The sequence below is a fragment of the Dreissena polymorpha genome, chromosome 5 (genome assembly GCF_020536995.1).
Source record: "Dreissena polymorpha isolate Duluth1 chromosome 5, UMN_Dpol_1.0, whole genome shotgun sequence".
Taxonomy (NCBI): domain Eukaryota; kingdom Metazoa; phylum Mollusca; class Bivalvia; order Myida; family Dreissenidae; genus Dreissena; species Dreissena polymorpha.
The window spans coordinates 85,273,232-85,293,991 of NC_068359.1; the positions used below are offsets into that span (position 1 = coordinate 85,273,232).

At 38.9% G+C, this 20,760-nt stretch overlaps 1 protein-coding gene across 2 annotated transcripts in view; it reads left to right on the top strand.

The window, feature by feature from the left end:
- LOC127881116 (protein ELYS-like) overlaps positions 1-20,760 on the top strand; it is a 74,439-nt gene that overhangs the window by 50,392 nt on the left and 3,287 nt on the right. For both annotated transcript variants that reach the window (XM_052428807.1, XM_052428808.1), the window contains 5 exons: positions 2,127-2,462; positions 2,751-3,082; positions 7,293-9,315; positions 9,648-9,716; positions 20,314-20,491. In XM_052428807.1, coding sequence (XP_052284767.1) covers positions 2,127-2,462; positions 2,751-3,082; positions 7,293-9,315; positions 9,648-9,716; positions 20,314-20,491 — 2,938 coding nt within the window. The remainder of the gene's footprint in view (positions 1-2,126; positions 2,463-2,750; positions 3,083-7,292; positions 9,316-9,647; positions 9,717-20,313; positions 20,492-20,760) is intronic.

The following is a 20,760-nucleotide window of genomic DNA, read 5'->3' on the forward strand; positions in this document are numbered from 1 at the left end:
GTGCAGTCTGAAGTTGTCCCAGATTAGCCGGTGCAGTCTGCAGTCGTCCCAGATTAGCATGTGCAGTCTGCAGAGGCTTATCTGGGATGACACTTTCCGCTTTTTTGATATTTTCTGGTTAAAGAAAGTCTTTTTTAGCAAAAATGCAGATTTGGCAGACTGCACAGGCTAATCTGGGAGGACTTTTTGCGCACATGCATTAAAACCCCTTTATAGTACATTTATGTTGTCTATGAACATTCTCAACGCACTTGCTGCCATCATTTGTAGCGAGGCTGTTTTCGGAGAAAACCCGAGGTATTGTCATAGCCTGCTCGTCGTCCTCCGTCCGCCTGCGTTGTGCTAAAAAGTTTACATTGGCTCTAAAATCTAAGTGCTTCCACCTACAACTCTGAAACTTCATATGAAGATGCACCTTGATGAGTTCTACATGCCACACCCATTTTGGGTCACTAGGTCAAAGGTAAAGGTCACTGTGACCACTAGAAAAAAAAAAAATTCTGACAAGCTTTTGCAGCCGAGCGTGGCACCCGTTATGCGGTGCTCTTGTTATGTATTGAAGTCAGGGCTCGACATTAAAGGTAGTCCGACTGTCCGGGACAACCAAATTGTTAGTCTGGACAAGTAAATAAAGAATTTGCTAGTCCGACGGGACAAGTGGTCATTATAATTGTAGAACTTAGAAAAAATGCCTTTAGAGCCATTATTTCTGTGGAGATATCACTCAAGTTTTCCGAGTATATTTTGTATACGTTTAATCGTCAAAGCCCGAGATATTCCGATAGTTCCATGTGATGCATGTACTACACTGTACTGTTCACAAGGGAAGCAACCCTTAACATGTTTTTTCTTTGCCAAGATGACAAGAATATTCTCCCTTGTAAAGAATATGCATTTTACAACACCGGTACACACAGATCTTACAGATCTTAAAGGGATCTTTTCACGGTTTGATAAATTGACAAAATTGAAAAAAGTTGTTTCAGATTCTCAAATTTTTGGTTTAGTTATGATATTTGTGAGGAAAAAGTATTACTGAACATTTACCATGGTCTAATGTAGCTATTATATTCATCTTTTGACGATTTAAAAACCTAAAAATTATAAAGCGTTGCAACGCGAAACGATTGAATAATTTGGAGAGTTCTGTTGTTGTCGTTTAAATTTGTGAAACTACGAAGATTGCTAATATAAGGTATAAACACGCATCTTGTGTATGCTTGGCAGGATAGCTCAGTTGGCTTATGCGTTTTTACTTCAGGATTCCGGGGGTAACTGGTTCGAGCCCTGCTGGTTACTTTTTTTTCCTTTTTTTGAATTTTATTTTTAATTTTTAACTGGAGCTTTTAAAATTAAATGTTTACCTTTATCAATATAAAGCATTTAATGACAAACTTCAAAACACGCCAAAATCTGTGAAAACGCCCCTTTAACGTTGTGACGTCATCTTTATGTATAGAATGATGTTGTTGCTTAAAATATCAGTTAAGTACTGTACATATACATCACTTTTAACATTTCTGTTTTATGGTGGCAACACAGAATTTTTTGTCAGTTATTATGGCTTTGCATAATGTTTAAAAATCAATAATCTTGAGTTTTCCTGTTATTCTAGTCAGTTCTTTTTGTATTGAAATTGCCTACAATTATGTTTACATGTATTTTGAACGATTCAATGATATGAGCATTTTGTATTATTTCATTATTTTGCAAAGTACTGAGCAGAATAAGATATAATGTTCAGGACAAGTTTCTTTTTGGTCAGGACAAGTGAAATTATGGTCTACTTGTCCGACTGGACAAGTGGCTTCAAAAGTTAATGTCGAGCCCTGATTGAAGTAGTCATAATATTTTACGAAGACTTATTTGAATGGGCCAGTCAATCACTATTGACAAAGCTTCCACTGGGAGCATTTGGGTTTATTGAATGCAACATCTTGTTTAAGCTGCAGTTCAGGTTGTCTTTGAGCAGGATTGTTACAACCCCCTTCTTCCTACCTTGATGATTGATTCTAAACACCTTGTATCCTCTGATCCTGAAGGGCATCCACTCTTTCAGGTGTGTTTCCTTTATGCAGCAGATGTTGATACTGTGTACTATACAGTCATAATTCTGCTCTTTTCAGAAAATGTAGAGGAAATGGAAGGCAGTTTTGATACTCCGGCAACCTCCCCTGCCTCTATGGACCTGTCCTACGCTTCCATGGTGACTGTGAAAGAACATCGTCTTGCCTCTGTAGGTTCATCCATCACTCCGGAGCACAGTCCAGTGAAGTCCCTGAGCTCACCAGTCAAGTCCGGCCCGTCATCTCCTACAGTGAAGGTCTCCAAGTCTTCCATCTCCCAGTTCTCCGTGGCTGAAAGCAGACAACAGTCCGCTGAGAGTTCTAGGGCCCGATCAAGTGTAATGATGTTTAATGGGACTGAGCGAACTGAGGCAACATCAAGCGATCAAGGACTAGGTGTGAACAATTATTATTATTTACATTTATTTTAAATATTCCTTGAACATATTTTATATATTTCATTGATTGCAACAACATGCTAAAACAATTCCATAAACAGCTAGACACATTGTGAACATGGGAGATAAAAAGGAGTTCATTGTTAAAGATCTGTAAAGTTCATCCATTTCGAGATAATAATATTTCTCTATATAATACTATATAAATGTATTTTTTGTAATGATTTTGTTTAACACTGAAAACTGTAAAGTTTATGTGTTATAAATTCTGTTCTGTTTTGTTCAGTGAAAGCTGGACCAGTCAATATAGACCTCACGGGGGCTTCGGAAGATGAGGACATGGACATGGGACATGGTGGATTGAGGTCTCCCAAAAACGAGCCCAAAGCCACACATGGGGAAATATTTAAAGACTATGAGGAGATTAATCCTCCGGGTGAAATCGAGGATGAATCTATGGAGGATAGAATTTCTGAAGATGAAGATGAGAGTGGGAAGATTATTGGAAGCCAGTCTGAGCCTGTAAGCAAATGGAGTCAGTCCCCTGTCAAGGTTGAGGTAGAGGACTCTACTGTGGTCACTCGTCCATCGAATCTCCTTGGGGCGGGCCCTGTCCAGGTAAAAAACTAGAATATTCCTGTTTGCAATCTGTTCACTCAGGGCTTTTTCCTGCTTAAGCAAGAGCCTAATATAGGCCCCTTCTCCCAAGAGAAGGGCCTCTGCCCTTAGAGAATTTCTTGAAAGAAAATGATTTATTGTCACCCAAATTTCAAGCTTACTTTTGGAATTTTATTCCATGTTTTCAGCTGTGTTGATAATATTTTCCCCCAAAATATTCTGGGTCATCAGGCAGCAACATGGCAGATATATCAAATGAATCAATCTTACAATAGCAATTTTGTTTTCATATAATTTAGCATATTGGTATTCTTTTTATGCCCCCAAAGGGTGGCATATGGTTTTGAACTGTCAATCAGTCTGCTGTCTGTCCGAAAACTTAATGTTAGTCATAACTTTTGCAATATTGAAGATAGCAACTTGTTATTTGTCGTGCAAGTGTATCTCATGGAGCTGCACATTTTGAGTGGTGAAAGGTCAATGTCATCCTTCAAGGTCAAAGGTCAAATATATGGCTTCAAAGCGGCGCAGAAGGGGGCATTGTGTTTCTGACAAACACATCTCATGTTCTATATATTATTTGAATGATTAATTCTCAACCATGTTGTATCCATACTGTAGTTTAAAATTAACTGCATTCACCATCATTGTTGTCTGTCTCTTTTTACACAAACGTGTCACACAAAGATATGCTACACTTTTCAATATACAACACTAATATTTGCATACATTGTTTCTCCTGATATAAAGTTCTGAATGTGCATTGTTTATTATTTAATGTTTAAAAATGCTAAAGTTATGCCCTTTTTTAACGCTTCTTTAACATATTAATTTCAATTTGCTTGTGCCCTTTCTTAACGCTTCTTTAACATTTTAATTTCAATTTGCTTCATTTTTTTGGACACTTGAAGATTTTTTAATTGTTTCTTGTGGGAAAAAAATTGAGACACAAAATAATATCTAAAAACAGTTAGTAAAGTTAGAGACATTTGGTCATTTATCATGTTTTGATATGTACACTTTATATTATTTGTTACCAAATAATTTTTTAAAGCTGATGATTTAAGATTTTTTTATTTTGGTGCGAACCATTATTGGAGAAAACAGATCTTCCTTACCTATTTTGTACCTATTGAACATAAAAGAGGAAACCATATATTCTATACACAAATTTATACTTCACTGCAATGCTTGAAACTGCAAATAAAATAGTTTTCCTTAAAATATGGCCGTATTTATGGGTTTAATTTTGACGGTTTAAAGTTTACATGCATAATGGGTTTCGCATTTTGAGCACTTATGCAATTCAATGTAATGTTTAATCATTTGATATGTTTTAAAAATAGTTATACATAAAATTACATCAAAGGTGCATTTTGTCCATCCATATAAAGATTAACATCTCGTATACTATGCATATGAATCTGTTATTATTTCACCAATATATTATTTTTTTTCTTGAATGGCTGTCTTTAACGCCTTTTAAAATTGCAACTTATGACTCGGTGTTTCATAAGATTATCATATTAATTATCACTATAATTGACACAGCAGACAGTTAATTTACTTACAATGCCACTATGCCCAAATGTGTGTAAACGTTGTCAATTGTGCATTGCTATGTACCCTATAAGGATGATGTAACGGTCCACTGTTTGCTTCTTTTAACCATAATCCTGTTGTGAAACATATTTTTATGCTCCCCATATATATATATATATGGGGAGCATATAGTTGCCAGTTTGTCCTTCCGCACTTCCGTACGGTCACACTTTTGTTAGTTTCACATAGCACCTTCAATACTTTACCGATCTCTTTCATATTTGGCATGTAGATACCTTGCATGGACCTCTACCTTTTGATGACGTTTGAGGTCACTGGGTTCAAGGTCAAGGTAACCAAGGCTAATAATAGACTTTTGTTACAGTTTCTCATAGCACCTTCAATACTTTACCGATCTCTTTCATATTTGGCATGCAGATACCTTGCATGGACCTCTACCTTTTTAAGAACGTTTGAGGTCACTGGGGTCAAGGTCACCAAGGCTCATAATAGACTTTTGTTAAAGTTTCTCATCGCACCTTCAATACTTAACAGATCTCTTTTATATTTGGCATGTAGATACCTTGCATGGACCTCTACCTTTTGATCACGTTTGAGGTCACTGGGGTCAAGGTCAATGTAACCAAGGCTAATAATAGATTTTTCCGTCACACTTTTGTTACAGTTTCTCATAGCACCTTCAATACTTTACCGATCTCTTTCATATTTGGCATGTAGATACCTTGCATGGACCTCTACCTTTTGATGACATTTGAGGTCACTGGGGTCAAGGTCACCAAGGCTAATAATAGACTTTGTTACAGTTTCTCATAGCACCTTCAATACTTTACAGATCTCTTTCATATTTGGCATGTAGATACCTTGCATAGACCTCTACCTTTTGATTACATTTGAGGTCACTGGGGTCAAGGTCAAGGTCACCAAGGCTAAAAATAGATTTTTCCGTCACACTTTTTTTAAATTTCTTATAGCACCTTCAATACTTTACCGATCTCTTTCATATTTGGCATGTAGATACCTTGCATGGACCTCTACCTTTTGATGACGTTTATGATCACTGGGGTCAAGGTCACCAAGGCTAATAATAGACTTTTGGTACAGTTTCTCATAGCACCTTCAATACTTTACCGATCTCTTTCATATTTGGCATGTAGGTCCCTTGCATGGACCTCTACCTTTTGATGACGTTTGAGGTCACTGGGGTCAGGGTCACCAAGGCTAATTATAGACTTTTGTTACAGTTTCTCATAGCACCTTCAATACTTTACCGATCTCTTTCATATTTGGCATGTAGATACCTTGCATGGACCTCTACCTTTTGATGACGTTTTAGGTCATTGGGGTCAAGGTCACCAAGGCTAATAATAGATTTTTCAGTCACACTTTTGTTACAGTTTCTCATAGCACCTTCAATACTTTACCGATCTCTTTCAAATTTGGCATGTAGGTACCTCGCATAGACCTCTACCTTTTGATGAGATTTGTAGTCACTGGGGTCAAGGTCACCAAGGCTTATAATAGATTTTCTCAAGGTCAAATTTTGGTTACAGTTTCTCATAGCGCCTTCAATATTTTACCGATCTCTTATATATTTGGCATGTAGGTGCCTTGCATGGACCTCTACCTTTTGATGAGGTTTGAGGTCACTGGGGTCAAGGTCACTGAGGCTAATATTAGATTTTGTCAAGGTCTCACTTTTTTCCACACAATTAACCCATATACCGACAAAGCATCATTGGGGAGCATCCATCAGTTTTACTGATATCCTTGTTTTGTTTATCACAGGATTATTGCAAACAGGATTGAATTTAATAGAATTAGTGTCATATAAAATAATTTATAAATAAGTTATTATTATTATTATTATTGTTATTATTATCTTTGCCGTTGTTGTGATTATTATTACATGTCTTACTATTATTACAAATGTTCTTTTTGTAAACATGCTTATTTCATCTTTACCGTATTAAGAATTAACAACTATAAAATATCAAAGCATCTATATAAAAGCTGCAAATTGATTCACATTGCTTATATGACTTCCCCCATACAACAAAATGTACCACACTTAAACCTGAAACATGATATGTATTTTGTAACATTTATATTATATGTCCCTCATGTTGTATCTATGTATACCTGGGAGAAATAAAATATTGTTCTGTTCTGTTCTTCTAAGTTAATTATGAGTGTGGACGCCTGCAAAATTGTAGTCACCATAAATAATTATTTTAACAAAAATGATGAAAAAAATCGGGAAATTTTAGAGCGTCTGATAAATTAAAGTAATTACTTTCAGCATTAGGGGCTATTTGTCTGTTATTGCATAAACCTTCACAAGCTCAAGTTATCTTGAGAAAAATATACAAACCCATCATTGGTTCATTGGCAGTTTTTGATGATTTACAGTATGCTACTAAGAAAAAAAGTTACGAACAGATACTGCTGACATAGGACAAATGATTGTATCGCTTAAAAGTCATTTCACGATTGTGTAATTACATCGTACCTGTTTTAAGAAGCTGACAAATAAATAAAATAATTTTCTGAAGTCAGTCTTGCTCTGTTTGTGTCTACAGTCCCATGTCAAATCTTTGTTGACAAATTGTTGTGTCCCCTATGTTAATGTCATGTATTGCTTCTTCAGCTTTCGGGACTGCAACGAAAAAGTCTGACACCCCCTGAAGAGAGAAACATTCCCCTGGTTAAGAAGAAAGGGTCGCCACCAGACTCCGAGTATGGCACTCAGAGCCCTGATTTACAACTGAACATTGCCAAAATTCTTCAGGACATTGATACCAGATTTGCAGACACTCCTTTAGAAAAATCACAACTGTCAGCAGTTAAAGAGGAAGCGCCGCTGAATAGATCTCGAGTACGTAGAAAGTTTGAAATATCCGTAAAAGTTGAGACTGAGTCTGTTCCCAGTACTTCAGATGGTGTCTACGAAGAAACTGTAACGTCAACTGTAGATGAGCCATTGACTCCTACGAGATCTTCGCGTCGGCTCAGGCAGAAGGAGTCTGAACCCACTGAGCTGGAACATGATTCTCAAGAGCCACTACTGCCTGATAGGTCCGCAAGAAAAAAGAAGACAAAAAGTGTAGCAACTACTGATGATGATGTTGACTCTGCTAAAGCCCTGCCCAATACTCCAACTAGGGCTTCCAGAAGGGGAAACAAAGATAAAAGTAGTCCAGAAAAACCGGCCCCAATATCTACTAGTCGACGGTCAAAAATTGAGAAAATAAATGAAAGCTTAGTGCAAATTAAAGCGCATTCAAGTAAGCCTTTTACAAAAGAAGCTGTTCAAGTTGTTCATGAAGCAGTGCTCAATGTCTCTACAGAGTTGAAGGAGAGAATTAAAGAAAGTGAAAAAAGTGCAAGTGATGTTGAAGGTAATGATGAAGAGGAGAAAATGACTAAAATAAAAGATAAATCTGTGAGAAAATCTGTTTCACCCAAAAGTACTCCAATTGGAGGTAAGAAGAAAGCTGCAACACCGTCACGATCAACTTCTAGAAATAAAACAGAGAAGGTAGAAAGAGAGGCAGGTAGTGAGGAAAATGTGGCTTTAACACCCTCAAGAACTCGAAGAGGTGCAATTAAAACAGTGTCACCAATTTCTGAAGATAAATCTAAGACCACTACTCCTACAAGAGGGAGACGAAAGAAGACAATGGAATCTCAAGATGAAAATCAAAGTAATAATAATGAAGAGATTGAAATAAGTGAGGTCACCATATCTGAACCATCCACTCCAACTGCAAGAACCAGAGGTGCTTTGAAGGATAAAAGTGACAATAAGAGGGATAGCTTTGGACATTCAGAGATACCAGTTGATGTAGGGATTCCTGATGATTTAGAAGCGCCTGATACTCCATCTAGAAGGAGCCTGGGTCGTGCTTGTAAGAAAGTGGACTCTGATGAGCCCAAGACTCCAACACGAAGGCAGAGTCTGGGCAGGGCTGTTAAAGATGAGGATGCTGAAGTGGCAATCACTCCTTCCAGACGTAAAAGTTTGGGGCGCGAGGCAAAGGAAATTGTGGTTGAGGTACTGACTTTACAGTCAACAAGCCATCTGAGTCTTGAAAGATTGCCAACTGGGGAGGAAGAGGTGAAAAAAATTGCAAGCACTAGGAGGCAAAGTTTAGGCCGAACTGGGAATAATGAAATAGACAGTGAAGACACAGTGCCAAAGTCACCTGCTAGAGGACGTAGGAAAGGACCAGATGTAAACAATGATCAAGTCAATGTTGCAGAACCTGTTACACCAACCAGAAGAGTTCGTTCCAAAAAGGCTGATCTTCCTAATGAAAGTGAAACTGAAACTGATGTTAAACCAGCCACCCCGTCTAGAAGGGGTAGGCCTCCGAAACATGTATCACCAGAACGAGATAAATCAGTTCTGTCTAAGGCTGAAGAGGTAGCTACAACTCCAACAAGAAAGGGGAGGAAAACAACCACCCAACAGACTACAGCTTCAGAGCAATCTCTCACTCCGGGACGGAAAACACCGAGTCGAAGAGGTCGTTCAATAAAGTCAGATATGAAATCTGAGTCCGAGGCGGAGGGGCAATCAGAAAGTGTTCATGTTGAAAATGTTACGCCGTCTAGGAGGAAAAAATCAAAGAAAGAAGACAAAGATGTAACTGCTAATGCAGTTCCTGGTAAGGCTTAAGGTTAAGCATTCTGACTCGTTAATATAACTGTTTGTTTACTCATACTTATGAGTTATTGGGTTTATGATTAATGGTAAACACCTTTATGAGATTTTGTGTTATTTCATGATAAAGTTTGAAAATAATATTAAATACAGGCATTTAAAAGTGTTTGTAAATTTATTTAAAACAAATATGTTATCTTGAAACTAACTTTTGCATGTTAATTTTTAATCACTCAAATGGGTGATAAGTATTCCGAATCAACCTGTAAAAATGAAACTCATCTGCAATTTATTGCAGTTTTCCCTCAACAAGACTCACTATGATTGTTCTTTCAGAACTGTATGACATTCAGCCTACCAGCAGCTTCCAGTTCTCAGATCCAATGCAGGTATCAGGGGCAGAAGGTAATACTCACAAATAATAATATTTATTTAGACAGCATGTTTGTCTATTTCATTCAAGTATGTAAACATATGTTGGTAATTTTTTTCCAACACGTTTTATTACAAGACTGGAAACATAAATACATATGCAACACAATATACTATATAATTATAGACAATGACATACAAAGAAATACATATGCAACAAATCCAAAGTAATACAATACAAATAAGTGATTTTTGGAACAGAACTGTAAAATATATTGCGATATATTGAGGGTGTGGATGAATAGTGTCTGTTATCAATTATAAACTGCTTTTGAAGTTACATGTAATTCTCTTTGACATATATCTAAATTATTGATCATGTTATTAGCTCGGCTTTTTTCGGAGAAAACCCGAGACATTGTCTTAGCCAGCTTGTCGTGTCCGCCGTCTGTATCAAGGTTTATTAAGGTTTTGAACATTGGCTCTAAAATCAAAGTGCTTCAACCTACAACTTTGAAACTTCATATTTAGATGCACCTTGATGAGTTCTACACGCCACACCCATTTTAATATCATAAATACATACCTGCTATCCCTAGCTACACCTTTTCAAGGTGGGTTAGCTACTCCAGAAATCTTCAAGTGCCGGAATTCGGCCACCTCTCCTACTGAAAACAGATCAGGTAAAACATAGTATAATGTAACCCAACAGGAAATCAAGAACCATAACTCATCTTCCTTTTTTGGAGAACACCGAGACAGACCGCCATTTTTCAGCTCCTGTGGAATTTGGTGTTTTCTTTCATTTCTGCGTGGTGTTTTGGGTTTGATAAATTACATAATTTGTCATTTCTGCTATATTCAGAATTTTTTTCTCTTTTAATTTCGTTGTAAATATTGTTATTTTAAGATTTTGCCGGGTTTTTCTACGGGCTCGAGCACTTGTGCACAAGCTTTTCGTGGGTTAGTCAACAAGTATTGACTATATTTTGTACAGTTTATATACCGTATTTAATGGTTTTATTCATCATAATTGTCACTAAATATTGTTTTTTGCATAACGTGGGCTCCACGCAAGACTATCGTAACTGACTATATTATATCGACCAATGCCAGAACAATTGGCACCCGTCATACGGTCATTATCCGGTGACAACGCTGGTCATGTCATGACCGGTACGTCACCGGGTACCGGACCGGTCACCGGGGACCGGTCCGGGCAACAACCGGTCATCGGGGACCAGTCTAAGTCACTGGTCAACGAAGACCGGTCCGACCCACCGGTAAATGGAGACCGGTTCGGTCACCGGTCCGACCCACTGGTCACCGGTCATCTATTATTGATGACCGGTCCGACCCACTGGTCACCGGTCATCTATTACTGATGACCGGTCCGACCCACCGGTTACCAGTCATCTGTTACTGATGACCGGTCCAGTCACCGGTCTGTACTACCGGTCAACGGTCAATACTACCGACCTGTCACCGGACACCGGTCAACATGCACCGATCATTAACTGGTCAACAGTTGCCAATCACCGGTCAACTATCAGAAACAGACGTTCTTCTTCATCGGATTATTCCACTTCTTCGTCGTCAATGCACATTCGTCGTTGACTAGTTCTGATTTTAGAGGTAGACGTCGGACACGCTCTTATTCATCGACCAGTCCTTATTCTCGTCATCGTTATGATCATGATCGATCATCTCGATCATCACGGAAAAGATACACGAGGATACGTTATTCCCGTCGTAGCCGTTTTAGTTCTCGGCGTCGTAGCCGTTCTAGATCTCGGAATCACAGGAATAAAGGTCGTAGACAAACTTGACAGAAGCATTGTTGTTCTGACTTTTATGACCGGTAACATTACTATCCTTTTTTAGCTCACCTGAGCGATAGCTCGGGGTGAGCTATTGTGATCACTCAGCGTCCGGCCGTCCGTCCGTCCGTCTGTCTGTAAACAATTTGTAAACATCTTCTCCTACTAAACCATTGAGCCAATTTCAACTAAATTTCATGTGGAGCATCCCTAGGTCATGGGACAAAAGAATTGTTAAAAAAAAAATTGATCACATAACCAAGATGGCCGCCATGACCATATATGGTAAAAACCTAAAAAAAATCTTCTTGTCAGAAACCGCTCATCAGATTTTCAAAAAATTTCACAGGGATGACCTTTGAAGGCTCCCCTGAAAAAGTTGTTCAAAGAAATTTGATTCGTCAAAAAACATGGCCGCAGGAGCTCGTTGAACTTTGCATGTTTATTCGTTTTTGCCTATTTTGTGAAAACTTTCAAAAATCTTCCACATTTTTTGTCCGATCCTTTCCAAATTTGCACAGTGTCTTTATATCAATGAGGACGCGAACCCTACAAAAAAATGAGCATTATTGGTCCATGAAGTACAGAATTACCTCCCCTTGAATTGAGAAAATGGTGTTTATGCAATAAAGTCCAAATTTTTCATCCAATTCTTTCCAAACTTTTAAGGATTTAGCATGGTTCAAACAAGGGAAACAACTACGGTTTATGCATGTTCTTTTTATTACAGATTTACCTCCCTTTAATTCATTCAAAATCTCATTTTACAGCAGAGATTCCAAATCTGACCTGTAAATGAGCCCCATATTTACTGCCAGTGCTAGGTTACCTTTTCCCATTTGATCATTCTTAAGTATTGGTCTTGAAATGCTGCTACTGCTTCTGCACCTGCTACTGCTACTGCTACTGCTACTACTACTACTACTACTACTACTACTACTACGCCGACGAACGACGCACTGCTACGACGACACGACGACACGTACCGACGACTACGACGACGACCACGACTACGACTACGACGACAGACTACTACTACTACGTACTACTTCACTACTACTCTACTACGACTACAGTACTACTACTACAGTGGCGTAGACTACTACTAACACCACCACCACCACCACCACCACCACCACTTCTACTGACATGCCACGACTGACGATACTGAACCAATACGACTACTACTACTGACACAACGACGACGACGACGACGACTGACTACGACACGCGACTACGACTACGACGACGACTTCAAACGACGAATACTTCGACTCTACACGACTACTACGAATACTACTACACTTACAGACACTACTACTACAAGACTACAACTACTATTACTACTACACTACTACTATACTACTACTACTACTACTCTACTACACCACCACCACCACCACCACCACTTCACAGTGACAAAAAACGTATTCACACAATGGCTGCTACTACAACTTATAGCCCATATAGGGGGGCATGCATGTTTTACAAACAGCCCTTGTTTCTATGGGATTTTAACCACAACTGTTCATGTTTATCTCCGACACATATTTTTAGGTCACCTGTCATTTAGTGACACGGTGAGCTTATGTGATCGTGTGATGTCCGGCGTCCGTTGTGCGTGCCTGCGTGTGTCCGTGCGTCCGTCTGTCAACAATTTGTTTGTGTAGACAGTAGAGGTCACAGTTTGCATCCAATCTTGATGAAATTTGGTCAAAATGTTTATCTTGATGAAATCCGGTTTGGGATTGTATTTGGGTCATCTGGGGTCAAAAACAAGGTCACTAGGTCAAATAATAGAACAACCTTCTGTAGACAATAGAGGTCACAGTTTTCATCCAATCTTTATGAAATTTGGTCAGAATGTTTATCTTGATGAAATCTGGGTTGGGATTTTATTTGGGTCATCTGGGGTCAAAAACTAGGTTACTAGGTCAAATAATTGAAAAACCTTGTGTAGACATAAGAGATCACAGTTTTCATCCAACCTTTATGAAATTTTGTCAAAATTCTTGATGAAATCTGGGTGGGATTGTATTTGGGTCATCTGGGGTAAAAATCTAGGTCAAATAAATAGAAAAACCTTGTGTTGACAATAGAGGTCACAGTTTTCATCCAATATTTAAGAACTGTGGTCAGAATGTTTATCTTGATGAAATCTGGATTGGGATTGTATTTGGGTCATCTAGAGTCAGGAACTAGGTCACTAGGTCATATCATAGAAAAACATTGTGTAGACAATAGAGGTCATAGTTTTCATCTGATCTTAATGAGTCAGGTGAGCGATTTAGGGCCATCATGGCCCTCTTGTCTGATTGTAATGTCTCCATACCCTATGCACCAGTTTCCAGTGTGATGTCATCACATGTTGCAGTGACTGATTCAATTTCACAGCCCTTCAATTCTGGTGTTCATCTCACCACAACGGCTGTTTTCTGCACCGAGGGTATCTACTTCTATTTCTAGTCGGAAACCCCCGGCTGCTACTCCGTCTACGCGTGACACATGGGTTCAAGATTCCTTTGGAAATTATGTATCTATCACTTATGATAATTTACCATCTATTTCCTGTTTTATTTATGAGTGTGTTGACTTTGAGGATAGTCATTCTGCTTAACCGGAGAATCATCATTTGGTGCAAGATAATCCTATCATTCCTACCACGGTTTCAATGGATTCTTTGCACACCTCTGGCGTTGTTGACAGTGAGCATGAATCGGATGCAGATAATGATACTGACCAGTATCTAGCACCCATTCATCAGATGTACGACCTTATGTTCCAGACTCTTGGCGAAGAGTATTGTTCACAACCTGTGAAGGTGTCTGCTGATTCGACCATCTTGGTCACTGAGCAGTAAGTTTGTACAATTGATCCTAACAGGGTTACTGAGGAGAGTTCCCGCCTTGATACATGTTTTCCGATTGGTGCTTCAGTTTTATCTGTGTTTCAGTCGTTAGAATCAATCAATAAAACGATTCCTAAAAGAGGAGAGATATGGAGAGTACCTAAAGATTTCTGCGAATCAAAAACTCAGGAACGTACTCGAAGCTATAAGCCTCCAGTACCTGATCCGAATTCTGGTTTAGATTTCTCTAAATTACCTATTCAGGATCCTGACATGAATAAGCTGTTGCTTACCATACCTAGTTCTTCAACATCGGTTTCGGTTCCTTATTCCATCTTAGAACAATGGGAAGGAAGAGAGAGAAGAGCATTAGGTCTATCTAACCAATTAGACTTAATGCTAGCAACTATCTTGCGCCTTGTGTATGATTGGTCAGATTCGGTTTCGGATGAACTTCGGGATTTATTGATACATTTATCCCGAACACCATTGAACCTTTCAGATAATGATGCTTCAATGTTAAAGAGGTGTTAAGGATTCGTAGAGATCTTATCCTTTCGTCTTTACCTAAAGATTTTCTATTAGAGCCAGGTATGAATTCGCTCAGGGCAGCACCTCTCTCATCAGGATTTCTTTTCGGTGGAAAGATACAAGAAGCACTCACAGCTGATAAAGATGATCAACTTCATGCTTCTCTTGCAAGAAATAACTCTGAAAAACGCCAAGGGGTCTTAAAGCGACCGGCTTCTAGACCACCGGCAGGTCCAGTAGTTAAGAAGGATAAGAGGACTAATCTTTTCTCTAAAAAACCTTCCTGGAACCTTCTGTCAGGTTCTAATAGATCTACTCCAAGCAACAGACCATCTTTTTCTCAGAGGTCCTCTGTTAGGAACTCTGCTAAAAGAACAAACCTCAGCTTGATAAGAGGAATTCCAAACCTCCTGTCGGCAGGGGCGGGCCTCCTTCTTATCAGCCCTAGGAAACAACCCTTTCTACCACCATCTCCACTGATGCCGGAAATACCAGTAAGAGCCAGACTTCTATATTTTCAAATCGATGGCTTCAAATAACTTCGGACGCTTGGGTTCATTCTCTTGTTACAAAAGGCCCTTTCTTTTCAATTCGAGAACAGACCTCCTCTTTCACACGTCCCCATAGAACTGGTATCTCCGCATCCTCATATTCCAGAGTCTATTCGTGTTTTTCTGGAAAAACAGCCGGTAGAAAGGGTACAAGATCCATATTCTCCAGGATTTTACAGTCGTCTTTTTCTTGTTCAAAAGAAAATGGTTCCTGGAGACCAGTAATAGACTTAAAAGCCTTCAACATGTATCTACTCAAACCAACTTTCAAAATGGAGACTCCATCCTTCATATGGGACTCCATCAAACCTCTGCACTGGGGGATGTTCTTGGACTTGGAAGATGCATACTTCCATGTTCCTATACATCCCAACTACGGGAAGTACCTGTGATTCGCCTTTCCAGGCCAGGTCTACCAGTTCCGCGATGCCATTTGGGTTGGCAACGGCTCCACTAGTCTTTACCAAGCTAATGGCTGCAGTCGGAGCACACCTCCGGGTGCAGGGTATCCTTCTTCTCCAATATTTTGACGACTGGCTGTTACACCAGCTCGATCATCAATTGCTTCTGCGTCACCTAGAATTCTCTTGGAAGGAACTCCTATCCTGGTAACTCCTTCTAAATGCGGACAAGTCAGATCTCATTCCTTCTCAAGATTTCACTTTCGTGGGAATGAATTTTTTTACTCACGTCAAACGGGTCAATGTTTCACGTCAATGTATATCAGACCTTTTACTGAAAAATCAAATGGGTTTTGTCCCAATCTCATATAACAGCTCAAGAATTCCTCTCTCTCAACGGTATCCTGAGCTCAGTAGCAGACTTTGTGCAGTTGGGATGTCTGTTCCTTCGTCCTCTTCAGCATTACCTCTCAGCGTGTTGGAAATGGTCTCCGGACTATCTGTTTACAAAGATTCCAATTTGTCCAGAATTATTACCCCATCTTCAGTGGTGGCTAGACAAGGACAATCTTTTTGCAGGAGTACCCCTTCTTCCTCCGCAACCTTCTTTATTCCTAATTACGGATGCGAGCAAGGAAGGGCGGGGTGCTCATCTGGAACCACTCAGTCTAAAAATTTCAGGGTCGTGGTCTCATCAGGAGTCACAGTTACATATCAACATTCTAGAAATGCGAGCAGTTTTTCTAGCAGTATCTCATTTCCAGTCACGTCTTCGAGACTCATGTGTGATGGTGTCAACAGACAACACGTCAGTTGTGACTTGCATCCAGACACAGGGGGGAACACATTCTCACTCCCTGTATCTGGAAACCAAGGAATTACTTGTTCTCTGCAAGACGCTCAATATTTCTCTTCTGGCCAAATATATTCCAGTTCGCCTCAACGCCCTGGCGGATGGATTGTCTCGCAAACACCATTTACTACCATCAGAGTGGACACTTCATCAAGAAGTGACCAATCAGATCTTTCACATTTTTGGTTATCCTCTGGTCCATCTATTTGCGACCAGACACAACCACAGGCTTCCACTGTATGTCAGTACAGTGTACGATCCAGCAGCGTGGGCAGTAGATAAGCTTTCGTTTGATTGGGACCAACTGGACGCCTACGCCTATCCCCCACCCATTCTGATTCCCCAAATATTGGCAAAAATCAGGGTGAGTGCGTGTTGCATACTCCTGATTGCTCCTTGGTGGCCCAGGAGAGCTTGGTTCAACGATCTTCTCAGTCTCCTGTACGATTATCCCAGGAAACTCCCTTACAGGTCAGATCTTCTGTCTCAAAGAGGCAGACTACATGCGGATCCAGCAATGTCTCACTTACACGTTTGGCCATTATCAGGCAATCTCTGCAGAAGAAACGATTTTTTGTCAGGGCTTCAACCCTCGTTGCTTCGGCAAGGAGGAAGTCCACCAGAGCAGTCTATGATGCTCACTGGAAACTCTTCTCTAATTGGTGTATTAGAGAAAGATTGATCCCCTCAATCCCTCTGCTAGAGGTGTAGCAGATTTTCTCATCTATCTTTTTGATGATAAGAAACTTTCTCTTAGCTCCATCAAAGGATACAGATCTATGATTTCGCATACTTTGGCTTTTACTAAGTCATCACAAGTATGTGCTGATCCAGCAATTTCGGAACTTATTCGAGCTATGGAACTCAAACGTCCTGTTTCTCGCACACTTGCACCTAAATGGCATTTGACTTGTGTTCTTGATTCTCTTACTAAGGCTCCATACGAACTTCTAGATCAAGCTTCTTTACAGTTCCTAACTTGGAAGACATTTTTCCTTCTTACTATGGCTTCAGCCAAAAGGAGAAGTGAAATTCATGCTCTTTCTTTCGAGGATGGTCATCTTTGTTTTGATTCCTCAGATAGATCTGTAACGTTGTTATGTCAGCCAGGATTCCTTGCTAAGAATCAACTCCCCTCTATGGCTTCTAAACCCTTCAAAGTTCCAAGTCTTTCTAATACTTGTGGACATGAAGATGTTGATAGATTTCTTTGCCCTGTCAGGGCGTTAAAATTCTATCTTAAAAGAGTAAAGTCTATTCAAGGTTCTTGTAAGAGACTTTTCATTCCATTAAAAGGGGGGATGTGTCTGCGGCTTCTATTTTTCGATGGGTAGTCTTGACCATAAGGAAGGCTTACTCTTCTCTGTCATCTAGGGATTTATCCCTGTTTAAGATTTAACCACATGAATTAAGAGCTCTTGGCTTTGTGGGCGTATATTTATAATATTCCACTTTCTAAAGTGCTTCAAGCTGCTTTCTGGAGGAATCGGACCACCTTTTCCTCATTCTATCTTCGTTCTATTGAGTGTCAACAGGACAATTTATATATGTTGGGTCCTTTTGTGGTTGCTCAAACAGTAGTTTCTTCCATGGCGTAATGTACTGGTGCTATCCAGAAACTAAGTACAATATTGTACTAACGAAGATTGTATGAGGACACATTTCGACTATCTCTGGCTGAAAAACCTGATTATTGGTTTTTGCTGTGATGGGAAAATATAACGAGAACCTCCCGCCACAGCTACAAAATCAGCTAGGGATAGCAGGTATGTATTTATAATATTAAAACAAATTTTTCAAAAAAATTCATTTTAATTATTAAATACTTATCTGCTATCGGTAAGTCCCACCTCCCAACCCCGCTCATCGTTTTATATTTTCATAATTAATTTGAAAAGGAAGATGAATTACAGTTCTTGATTTCCGGTTGGGTTACATTATACTATGTTTAACCTGATCTGTTTTCAGTAGGAGAGGTGGCCGAATTCCGGCACTTGAAGATTTCTGGAGTAGCTTACCCACCTTGAAAAGGTATAGCTAGGGATAGCAGGTAAGTATTTAATAATTAAAATGAATTTTATTTTAGAAAAATTTGTTTTGGGGTCACTAGGTCAAAGGTCAAGGTCACTGTGCCCTTTAAAAAAAATAAATCTGTCAAGCTTTCATTTATTCAAAACTGCACCTGCAGCTGAGCGTGGCACCTGTTATGCGGTGCTCTTGTTTTATTTATCATTACATCATGGTTGTTGAAATACTTCACTGTTTATATTGCTGTTTTTCAGCATGCATGCATTGATAATATATTGATGAATCTGCATCAACACTACCTATAAATAATGTTATATATACATTAAATCATAATTGTTTAACATATGAACATTTATAAACATTCATGCTTGATGCCTAATTTGGTAAATCGACAACTCATACTCAACCTTTAAAACAACATTACAGGTTTCATTCAGATTTTATTCTGATATTTAACAACTTCAGAAAATATTCTAATCCATTTGATACATTCACAGTCCAATATTTAAAAAAAGGGTGGGCTGCCTGAACTGGCTTGGCCCGCGATTTACAACTACCCCTGTACATGTAAAACGAATCCTATGTCTCTCCTAGCTGAATATCCTAGCTGAACTGCTGTCTATGAAAATTCATTCATCTTTCGTACCAAATGGTTGCCCATAGTTTTGTAGCTACAACAAACCTATGTCGCTTTTGAACTATGAACTTTGTGAACCTCAACAAATGTATGTTGTTCATGGTTTTCATTATATTTTGTTATGAAATCGGTAAATTTTGTAATCTCAAATATAATTAAGATGTTAACATTGACAGTGAATGGATTATTGATGCTTTCACAAAACTTACGTATATAAAACTGGTCACTATTATGTACGAATGTGGTCTCTGTGATCCTAACTCTCCATCAATGCATAATAGATATAATGCTTTGTTATGAAATCGGTCAGTTTCATAATTAAAGCTATTTGGTTGAATTCAGAATTTATTTAAACAATTGAGCAAAAGATTTTATTATCAAAGTCGATACAAACAAACATTACTTTGATGACTTGCTTAATTTGGTTATCATTATTTACTAGTTATGCAACATGCCAAACAGAAGAAAAAAGTTATTAACTGAAGTTGTATCAGGGTTATAAATGTTTGTTAGAGAGAAAGTAAAATTACAATAATTGAAACATGTATGAAAACAATCATAATTGTTCTCATGTCACAGGCCCTATATCCCCTATTAACTAAGAATGTTATTATCCCCCGCCATAGCGGAGGGATATTGTTTTGGCGTTGTCCGTCCATCCGGAGCCATATCTTGGAAGTGCTTTGGCAGATTTCATTGAAACTTGGTATGAGTATGTACATGGACAAGAGGATGATGCACGCCAAATGGCATTGTACACCATCTGTTAATAAAGGAGTTATGGCCCTTTGTATCTTGAAAAAATGCTTTTTTGAGTGTCAAATATAACACTTTTGTGTCCAGAAGCATATTGGCGGGGGATATCAATTCAACGAATTTGCTTGTTAATATGATTATAACACATGTCTCTATACTACAACATACTGGATCACTGCTTGATGACTCAAATTTTTCTCCCCAGAATCTGTAGCATCCAAGCCTTTCACCCCTGTGAAGTCATTCATCTTCTCCCCACCCATCTCCCACACCAGGTCATTGAGGCGTGCTCAGCCTGACATCCAACAGGAGGCCATTCTGCTCCCAGGAACTGTCGATCAACTAGCCAAGGAACCCATAGAAGAGAAAAAAAACACAAGAAGGCAAGTATTGTGTGGGTAGTCTAACAATATATTAACACATATATTGTTATATTTTTCTGGGTTTGAGAGGGGGAAAAAACATACATTAGTTTTTTAGCTCGACTATTATATATAAAATATATATAGTGGAGCTATTCTACTCACCCTGGCGTCGGCGTTAGCGTCTGCGTTAGCGTGCAAATGTTAAAGTTTTCGTACTACCCCAAATTTTTTCTTTGTCCCTTAACATATTGCTTTCATATTTTGCATACTTGTTTATCAACATGACC